This window comes from Crassostrea angulata, chromosome 2 (genome assembly GCF_025612915.1).
Source record: "Crassostrea angulata isolate pt1a10 chromosome 2, ASM2561291v2, whole genome shotgun sequence".
Lineage (NCBI taxonomy): Eukaryota > Metazoa > Mollusca > Bivalvia > Ostreida > Ostreidae > Magallana > Magallana angulata.
This window is the reverse complement of record NC_069112.1, coordinates 77570065-77581214: the sequence shown is the minus strand read 5'-3', so window position 1 is coordinate 77581214 and position 11150 is coordinate 77570065. Positions and strand designations below refer to the sequence as shown.

Here is an 11150-nt window from a genome sequence, read left to right as displayed (position 1 = left end):
ACCAATCATTTGTAATATCTTAGATATATCGCAAAATTTGGTGCTTTTGGGAATTTTGAGATGACCACCACTAAAAATCAGGCTGTAAAGTAAAGTGTTCTTGCAACTTGGCGAACAATATTAGGGTTGGTGTAAATAACAAATGGTTAATATATATTTAGTTTTACCATTGTGGTTTCTCTCCCCCCCCCCCCAAAAAAAAAAAACCAAAAAAAAAAAAACCAAACAAACAAAAAAAAAAAATTAAGAAAATAACCAATTAAAAAACAAACAAACAAACAACACAAACCAAATCGGCGTCCTTATACGTAAAATGTTATTTAGTTTTTTTCTCGTTGGAATAAGACACAGCTATCATTCAATTTTTGCTTTCGTCAATAACCAAAATGTACGGTTAAAAATTATGAAATGCAACAAATCTTGGAAACCGGTTTTCAATTGATGTATATATTTAAATTTTTTATATCAAAACACTCTTGCAATTTATACTATGCCCTTTTGACTTGGTCAAATTTTTGCGAAGCAAATGAGTGAAAAGGCATCCTAGGAGATAGTTAGAAACAAAAGAATCAACATAAAATCGATATGTTACACATGTCCAGAACAACTAAAAATAATTGAGTTATTAGAATATAAACTGGGATTGAATGTTTTTCATTGCAAACGAAAATTTTAATGTCTTTACTAGCAAGGGTTTTTTGGGGGAATGTAAGGCACCATTTTGAAAAGCGGCGATTGATATTTACTAAATAGCAAGTTTATTGTCCAATTTGAGAATATCATTATATAAAGAAACTAGTAAGCAAATCCCCCCCCCCCCCGAACCCCCCCCCCCCAAAAAAAATGATGTAAAAATAATAAGATAAGAAAACGCTATTTAACTGAGTGGAGGATATTCATTTTTAATGATTTTCTAAACACCAAACATCAAAGATGGCACATTATCTCTATAATAATAATTATAGTAATGTTTCACTGCCATAATACTGCGTACAGTAAACGTATAATTATACAGTTTTAGTTATTTTGTAAAACAAAGCCTTTACAACGTGTTTTCATACTGTTAAAATTCCCAGAATACGCCATCTATGATTGTTAGATGTTTCTCTCTTGTAACTAAATGCTTTCATTGGTTTGCTGATGTGTTCATGGTCTTAAAGATTACTATCAGTTTTTCTTCTTTTTGTCGTCGCTATCTTTCTCATCGTGGTTGCTTCCTCCATTGGACGACGGTTTGAACCCGTAAATCTTAAACGTGGGGTTCCTGTTCAACCCCGAACTGATCTCCAACTGCCCGCCGGTCTTCAGTACGATCGGCGACACGTTGCCGGACTCTTTTATCCGAATGATATTTTCTGTAGACACCGCTTTTGACCCGGCGTGAATGATTGGTGATAACTCGATTCTAGGTCCCAGGATACCGGTGACTAGAGATTTCCTGGGGCCGTTCACTGTGTTCCTAATCGACCTCAATAGAGATCCGATGCCTTGCTGCGAGAGAGACTGGGAATTTGACAACGTGTTTAAAACAGATTTCAGAACCTCTTTGATTTGTGTATTTGATGACGTCAACACATGGCCGTCCGATCCGAGAGCAAGCGGAAGTATCGGGGCGGCAAGAAGCGGTTCCGGTCGTCCAACGACGATCTGAGGATAAGTGTCCTTGACATTTGACTGTTTGTCAACGAAGATCTGGGGCTCCTCAGCAACGAAGTTAGGCATCAGTGCAGTGAGGTCAGGGTGATCTAAATGTCCCTGATCTAGTAAAGACGCAATAAGGTGTGCGTCTGAAACGCCTTTAGTTACAGATTGAGATAAAGATCTGGAAGGCTCTATCCTTAGAAGTCGAGCGTTTGTCAAATCTGCAGTGTGTGACATGGACGATGTGAACGATGGTCCAACCTTTGCAAGACGAATATGCGATGTTCCCAATTGATTTGTTTCACTACCATGCAAGCTTGACCGTCTTGTATCATGCTGAAGAGAATTTCTACCAACGTCCATTGTCCCAGCACCAGCTGATCTGTGACGTGATCGTCGTCCAAGAGAAAGGCCACCATTTTGATTTGAATGCTGATTCAAATGTCCTCGGTGAGATTTCTTAAAACTGGTTCCTCTAGTGCGACCTATATTACGGTGACTTTTGACCTGAACTTTTGACCTTGTCCTGGATGAAATCCCACCAGGGGAAGAAACTCTTCGTCTCAGTTTAGCAAGATGGCGAACACTTGTCGAGGGGGCTAATCTGTGATCCCTGCTTAAGAGCTTCCCACCAGAAACAGTTCCTACAGGAAGTCCTGGCAAAGACTGTGCGTCGGATAGCAAAGCTATTCCATTGAGGGCTTTGTTAATCAATTGATTCTTGTGTCCAATGAGAGATTTTCCCACCGTGTTCTTTAGTGTGTCGTGTACTTTTTTGCTGTCAATCGAGTTCAACATTCCGGAGACTGATCGGGACTTTCCGTGGATTGCTCCTAATCCGGATCCCTTCGGAAACCTAGAAGAAGCGCTGGCCTTGACATTGGCATGTCTGCCTTGTAAAACTACGGCTCGACTTGGTGGTTCTTTTCCAATATTAGTTCTCTATTAGTTAACAAAAGGATGACATAGTTTTAATACAAATTCTTAGAAATCTTATTGAATGAACTATTTTATAGTGATAAGAAATCAAGAAACCGTGATAAGATAGAGGAAATTGATTTTTTATTTTTATTTATATTTAACATTTTTATATAGAATATATCAAATCTTGAAATATTTAACAAATCACACTTCAATGAAAAGTTTAAGGGATTTTATTGTGTAGGGAAGATCTAGAGGGACACTAACTCGGAGAAAACATGAATGCATTTTAACGTTATACTAGTATTTGTTACGGTAATTTATAGATACGGAACTGAATAAAAAGTCACTTTCCTGTTTGGTTTGGTTTATTACTATATTGTTTATAAAGGCAGAGGTTTCTACATTATGAAACATACTATCCTTTTTTTAATTTTTTAACATATGTTGATGACTATAAACGTATAAAAATACTGCGTATAAAAATATAATGAAAAATATCAACTACCAACCTTAGTAAGTGATGCCTGACTGCAAACATGAAAAACACAAAATATGGAGTACAGCAAGGAAATCCTATGTAAACACTTCATTTTATAGTTGGGGTTAAGCCATTCCTCTTAAAAGCATTACATTCTCCGATGCACAGTACTGGCGTAGATTATGATAGTTTTTATTCCGTCAAGTCGGCAATGATTTTTTATTAGAAACAGGTAATCTGGCGAGTCGTAAAACACTAGTAGGCCAATGTAAGACGCGGCAAGCGAGGCTTTTTACAGACTGTTTGACCTACATGTGGTAGCAATAGGTTTTTTTAGCACCATGCTGAAATGTAAAGCTCATATAAGTCAATGCATGGTCGATATATTTGTAATTTTTATAAGCAACTATTATTATGAAAATTGAAATTATTGCTATATTGTTGCAAAAGAACTGTTATTTGGCAAATATTTAAGGGAAACAAGATTTTGCAGTGTATTACTCTTTGTCCATGAATTCCCGTGCTTCATTAACTATCTGCCAATGAATGTTCGTGTTTCTTCCAACACATCAATATTCAGAGGTTCTCTACCAAATTTATTGCTTTTGTAGCCACTTTCTTGCCTTGCTTGGGAAATTTTTGATAGTAATTGCATTTTTTTGGATAATTATTTAAAAAAAGACTCCATTGTTTACGTTTTTACACAGCAATATTATTATTTTACGAAAATATTGATAAAATTAACACTGCAAATTAGGAGTTTTTTTTTCAAATTCTAAATTTGAACAGAAAGTGATGATACTATATTCTCAAGGATATTTTTTAAAATTTTAATATATCAAACTTTTCATGTGCTTTATATCATAAACATTTCACAAAACATTTTTAGGTACAAGTATTCTACGAAGATTTCCTATTTTACATTTACCTTAATTTCGAAAAAAATACATAATATAACGGATCAAAATATGCCACCTTACGAAAAATAGAATTGAATATTTTAGTCGTTGGGAACACAAAACAGAAATGTCTTCTTTTAAGGACTATATAGATTATATGAAGGATACAATCTACTTGACGTACACAACGTTTACTACCCTATCACTTTACATTCTATCATAACTGTCATGTGATCAATACAAATCATATGATAAACGTTCTGTTTTGCCTTAAATCACAGATTAGGTCATAATATGGTGTCAGTCACAATAACTAAACTTTATAGAGAAATGTGGTGTCAATCACATTAATTAAACTTTAAGGAGCAATAAAGTGTCAGTCACATAAACTAAACTTTAAGGAGCAATAAAGTGTCAGTCACATTAACTAAACTTTAAGGAGCAATAAAGTGTCAGTCACATTAACTAAACTTTAAGGAGCAATAAAGTGTCAGTCACATTAACTAAACTTTAAGAAGCAATAAAGTGTCAGTCACATTAACTAAACATTAAGGAGCAATAAAGTGTCAGTCACATTAACTAAACTTTTAGGAGCAATAAAGTGTTAGTCACATTAACTAAACTTAAGGAGCAATATGATGTCATTCACATTAACTAAACTTTAAGGAGCGATATGGTGTCAGTCACATTAACTATCCTTTAAGGAGCAGTATGGTTTTAGAAGCAATATGGTGTAAGGAGCACACTTGTTTCAGGAGCAATATGGTGTCAGTCACAATAACTAATATTTAAGGAGTAATATTGTGTCAGTCAAATTAACTATACTTTAAGGAGCAATATAGTGTCAGTCACATTAACTGAAATCTAACGAGCAATATGGTGTCAGTGACAATAACTAAACTTTAGGAGCAATATAGTGTCAGTCACAATAACTAATCTTTAAGGAACAGTATGGTGTCAGTCACATTAACGATACTTGAAGGAGCAGCATGGTGTCAGGAGCAATATGGTGTCAGTCACATTAACTAAACTTTAAGTAGCAATGTAGTGTCACTCACATTAACTAAACTTTAAGGAGCAATATGGTGTCAGTAACATTTACTATACTTGAAGGAGCAATATGGTGTCAATGACAATAACTAAACTTTAAGGAGCAATTTGGTATCACCCACATTAACTAAACTTTAAGGAGCAATATGGTATCAGTCACAATAACTAACATTTAGGAGCAATTTGGTGTCAGTCACATTAACTAAATTAAAAGGAACAATATGGTGTCAGTCACATTAACTAAACTTAAAGGAGCAATCGTCATAAGTAAGGGATATTACTACTCCATTAATAAAGAAGCTTAGGAACTATTCATCTAAAAATTCAACTATTAATTTATTAATAACTTTAAATTTTATTTTATTTTTAGGGCTGATGTCATAACTAACAATGTCCCAAAACATTTCAGTGAATAATAATATGTCAATTTGTAGGATTAGAATGATTTTTTCAAGACAAGTAAAATTCAGCTAAAAGAGATAGACTAAAGCTACAAACAAATTTACCTTCTGCATTGATACTAATTTAAGTTCAGCCAAATATTATATTTGGGAATTTTAAACGGTAATACAATATACACATACACCGAGATTTTTATGATATTATTTCTGATTTCAAAATAGTATAATATATTATGATTTTATAATTTTTTAATCCGTCAACTTGTTTTCTCTTCTTAAGCCAATTCTTGGTATGCACAATTTCAAACATTTTTTAAAAGGTGCAAAATGACAATTACAAACAGCAAACCATCTCAAACATCCATATAGCGAAACAAAAATTCAAAGCAAAGCAACACGGACCTTTAAAGGATAAAGGTGGGTTCAGGCTTGGCGAGGGTATAGAAAACCCACAAAGAGTTGGATAACAATAATTTACGATTGCAAAACATGAGATTCTTTTAATCACATGTTTTACCACGTATTTGGTTAATCGTCATTTTGTCCTGTAAATATTATAATTGTGAGCCGCAAAACATATTTACTGCAAGACGTCAACAATTTTAACAAACATTTCATTTATAAAAATATTTTTATCAACTCATGAAAAAAAAAGCAGCATTAAATGCTTTACATTTACAAGTCCACACATCAACTGAATTTTATTTTTGACTTTTTCATTCTTCGTCAATCAACAGCCTAAACCAACGTAATGTTCAATTATGACGTCACGTTGGGTACGAATACAGTGTAATATCAAAAATTTATTACATGTGTGATACCACCGTATATTGATCTAAACATGAATGTGATAAATATATATGACATTTTAAGTGGGACTTGCAATTCGTTTGAAAGTATTGGTAGCGCCTCAAAAATTGCAAATAGTTTTCTTTAAAATTCGTAAACTATTTTAACCACATCTATATGAGAATAACCTGTTAAGCTACTGAATTCATGTCTTGAACATAAATTCTACGCTTAAGTTTAAAAGTAGGGCCAATTCATTTTTTCAATGGCATTTTGTTTTCTCTGAAATTCAGTTAAAATTTGAAATTGAATACTGTTGTTTTAATTTTTACATTAACCTTATCTGTTCATACTAAAATGATTTTTACCCATGTTTTCGTAATACTTTGTTAGAAATATTAACATTCTGATTTCATTTTGAATTTGATTTGCCTCCGATTGCTTTCCTTCATTGCTTATATATTTTCAATGTACCCTTCCCTGTGTTAATGTGTTATTTCCAAAGACAGTAAAAACTCTATTAGTGTCCGGGGTCGACGTAGATTTTCTGCCACCTGGTAGACAATTAAGCCTATAAGGCCAAAAAGGCGGGGCTACTTACATCACTGTCGGTGATGCTGATAAGAGTTATCATTGCATGCGACTCAGTCCACATTGTTTATACACTGGGGAAAACCCAATCTATTAAGAGGGGCTGTATAAATTTTTACAAAGAGGGATTTTGATAAATGTTTTAATTTTACCTATGTTGTAACATATGTGTAAAGATGATAAAATTTCAATTCGGCATCCCTGAAACAATAATGATTTCAAGCATGAAACTTGATCCAAGTAACATTTAGCAGTTCCCCCACCAAAATGATAAAGCTAACAAAGAATAGTCAGAGGTTCTTTTGGGATATTTTTCATTCAACTGAATAAAACCCCAGTAGATCGGTATTAGGATGTGAGAAGAAAATATGAACACTAATTAACAACTGGTTGTTGAGAACTCAAATACAACATTTATAAAGCTTTTACAAGCAAACATATATTCAAATACCCCTTGATTACCCCATATTAATCATCGTGTGGTTGGAACTATAGGAACCAGAATGAAAAAGGAGGGAAATGGCAGAACATCACAATAAGCTTGGAGAAATGTATAGTTTAGCTTTGGAAGTAAATAAAAGTCATGGAGAAACATTTCATTAGCTTTTGACACTGAGTTGGGATTTTAATGAAGTTCCTGTTGATAAAAACAAGAACGAGTTTATTACAAAGTTCTTAGGACAGTGACCCACATTTTGATGACTTTGTGATAAGTCAGGTTCGAGAGACTGAAGATTGAAGAATGTCAGCATTGCTTGTGTTGTTCGTGCATCACATACAAAACTATGGTGGCTAGTGGAATGTGCAAAGTAAAGTAGCTCACACAAATGGAAGGACAGACAATTAGCTAGCTTGATTTAAATTTTGACACAGGAATTGTTGGGAGAGATCAAACATCACCAAGATCATAATCGGTATTAATAAAATAGGAAGTATTGCATATGAATTAAGGAAGGAGTCTTTTCATTATCAAACATACTTCTTATAATAAGAAATGCATGAAATTTTGACACAGTCAAACGGATCAATTACTTAATGATTCTATCAGTTTAATTAAATTTGACCTTTCTGTTTTCGGATAAAGGTCAGGTCAAGGTCACTACCTTTTTCCTCAACGTAAAGAGTGATAAAAATAAGTGTAGCTCTTTATAGTTCTGTTGACATTTGTTTAAGATTTGAAGATTCAAATTTTCAATGAAATCATAGACCATGAGAGTGTCTATCAGCTTATACTACTAAATTGGAATAAATATTTATACTAAAATTGATATTGCTTAGCCCGCATTTCCTCTTATTTTCTTAAATTTTGAAGAAATTTTGATTATTTTATTATGCTTCCAATAATAAAATATTTCTAATTTTTATGTATTATGAAGACTTTATATAAAGATATAAATTGACAGAAAAGCTAATATATTGACCGTTTCATTAGAGAGAAAAACTGACTTTAGTGATTTTTTCACAAAAATCAACGTATAGAATGGGCGCTTTAAAAAGCTTATAAAAATGTTGTTTGATAGGCAAATCATATTTTAAAAACATATTCTGAAACCCAAGTATCATATTATTAGTTCACGTTAGTAAAAAAAAATCCAACATTATTGTTATTGTTTTTAAAATGCTAAAACAGACTCATTATATATATATATAATCTGCAGCAGTTCTGAATTGCGCAACATGTGATATTTTCCTACGCCAATATTACGCCAAAAATATTGTTCTTGTTCCATTCTAAACATTGATTACATTTTTCTATGCCAAGTTGTATGATAGTAAAAAAGAAATAAAAATATACTATTTTAATTTCCTTTCATCTTGATTTAATGAACTATTAATCAAATTTACGTTTGACAAGTCGAAAACCAGAAAAGACTCCTTCCTTAACTCGCATTATTGACTACGGATGGGACATTATTAATCTTTATTGCGGACTCATAAAGATTTGTATGTGGAACTAAAAGCAATGTGATTATTTCAAATTTAGGTTTTTAATAAATTTCAATAATTATCACACCACCAGTGTTATTCATGTCAAGGATTAATTTTTAATCAATGCTAAGGTAAAAGATTTTTGCCGATACATTTCTCATGCTGTGATGAGTAATCTACAGAACACACACAGGATGAATTTCTGCCATTCAGTTAACTGAAATGTGACTGATCGGTAACTGAAAGGTGACTGAATGGCATAGCTATGCCATTCAGTCACCTTTCCAGATCATTCAGTTAACATTCAGCTCACTGAATGGCAGAGGTTTATCCTGTGACATGGCTACAGCTACTTCCTGTGTAAACAAAACATTGGTTATCTCCGCCTCCAATGTCAATCACTAGTTTAGAATTCATTTTGAGCTGCTTCAGAACTTTATAAGATGAATTCTCTTTTTAATAATTTTTTGTTTGTAAAAATTTTAATGTCAATTGATAACTTCCTTGATATCTACTTCCATAACAAAAATTAGAAATTTTTTTCATGAATAGTCCAATTAATTTGAAAATATTCTATCTGAACTGAAAGGTGCAGAAAAAATTGAATTTCCCATTCATTTTGTGAATGGCTGCTATTATACCTGGGTCCCGGCTTTAACCGGAAAAAGACGACTTATGTCAAGTCTAAAAGAAGTCGATGGTAGTGATACCGTTTGATATGTGTCTGCCAGATAAAAATACATTTATATGAAATATGTTTCTGTGTATTTACGGATATGTAAAGTGTGTTTCATATGAGGGTAGCCATCTATATAGATACTGAGTATCCACTCTAATTTGATACGTCAAACCACTATGTGAATAATCAATGCAAGAAAATATATGTTTTCTCCTTTCTTTTGACAAACACATATACATGTTCAGTGCGCATCGAAGATTTTTCTTTTCTGTAATCATGATAAATTGTAAATCTTTTTTCTACATATGCAACTTTGTGTCGTAGCACTGATATGTTAATATCGAAAACGACATGTTATTATGCGAGTGCAATATACAATCAATAAACAATACACACAACACACATCTAATGCACAGAGTTCCCTGTATATAACGAGAATACTCGTCATTGAAGATAACTCCTGGTAGTTTATCGTTTTATTAGATAACTGTTAATGTACAGGACAGGTGGTGGTAAAGACAGTAGGTATAGTGTTTCTTGTAAAGTTATTGTTCCTGAGACACCAAGTCCTCTCTGATATAAATATTGGATACGTACAAATATCATTCCAGTTAGTAGGATGTGTGGTAAATATCGACAGTTGTGTAACTAAGCAGTTGTCCTACAATCATTTCGTGCATATCTTTTATAATGTTATGCTATGCTATGATACGCGGTTTATTGATAGGCTATGAGATTTCAATGCAATGCTATGATATTTGAACAGAACGCATCCATACACAGAAGAATTCCAAACATTTAAAATGAATTAATATGAAGCCATTATAATTTAACACTGTAAACTGCAATATGAATATTTATTCTTGAAAATAACATTATTCAAAACCGAGTTAAAATCATGGTGTATGCTATGCTATGATATACCATGGTATGATATGACAAATAACAATCTATGAGATTGTATATTATGATATGAGATTTCAGTGCTATAGTATGGGATTTCAACGCATGCTATACTAGTTCAATGCTATGTTTTACTATTGCGTATATTGTAAAAGATATGCATGATCTTACTGGAGAACTATAGTTACGGCGATAAATATCAACATAATTCGCTGTAGGACATTGTTTTTTTTAAGAACATATATTAAACTGTTCCATACTGGGGCACTGTTGCATTAGCTCATATAACAAAGCAAACACTGTGTAGCTTCAGTCAGGTGTTCATCTTACCTAAAAGAAATGTTTATGAAAAACGAAGAGTCCGAAGTACAATATAAGTAAATACTTAACAATCATATCAATGTAGTGTGTAAAAAAATATGTAGAACCATTATAATTTCTCAATGAAACTGGTCATTGAAAATGCCAATGCTCCACTTTTTATTATTCTAGTGATAAAACGACAGCATTGTAACTCATTCATAATCGTTATAGTCCACTACTCAAACAATACCGGAAATATACTCTTGAGTGCACGCAACCTAAATGTTCACACGTTACACTGGAAGTGATCCTTGAATGAATGGTGTCAAATGAATGCAACTGCAACCACCCCCCCCCCTTCAACAACCCCCCCCCCCCCCCCCCCAAAAAAAAAAAAATTGTTTACGCCTCGGTCTTGTAAAATATATTTCTTTAAAATTCCTAAATTATTTCAACTAAATTTATATGAGAATAGAGTGAAGAGCTACTGCATGAATTCATGTCTTGAAACTATATTCTACGCCTAAGCTTAAAAGTAGGGTCACTTGATCTTTTCGAAATTC

General features: G+C 33.0%; 1 protein-coding gene across 1 annotated transcript; it reads right to left on the bottom strand.

The window, feature by feature from the left end:
• Positions 1–882: 882 nt before the first annotated feature.
• Positions 883–3242, bottom strand: LOC128170931 (uncharacterized). The gene is made up of 2 exons (XM_052836705.1): positions 3075–3242; positions 883–2583 (listed from the first exon to the last, which is right to left on the bottom strand). The coding sequence occupies exons 1-2, from the start codon at positions 3153–3155 to the stop codon at positions 1168–1170; spliced, it is 1497 nt and encodes a 498-aa protein (XP_052692665.1). The 5' UTR covers positions 3156–3242; the 3' UTR covers positions 883–1167.
• Positions 3243–11150: the final 7908 nt, after the last annotated feature.

Coding starts and splice junctions, on each gene's coding strand:
- LOC128170931 (XM_052836705.1), bottom strand. CDS start 3,155: ATGAAGTGTTTACATAGGATTTCCTTGCTGTACTCCATATTTTGTGTT. Junction 2,584..3,074: donor GTCAGGCATCACTTACTAAG/GTTGGTAGTTGA, acceptor GTTAACTAATAG/AGAACTAATATTGGAAAAGA.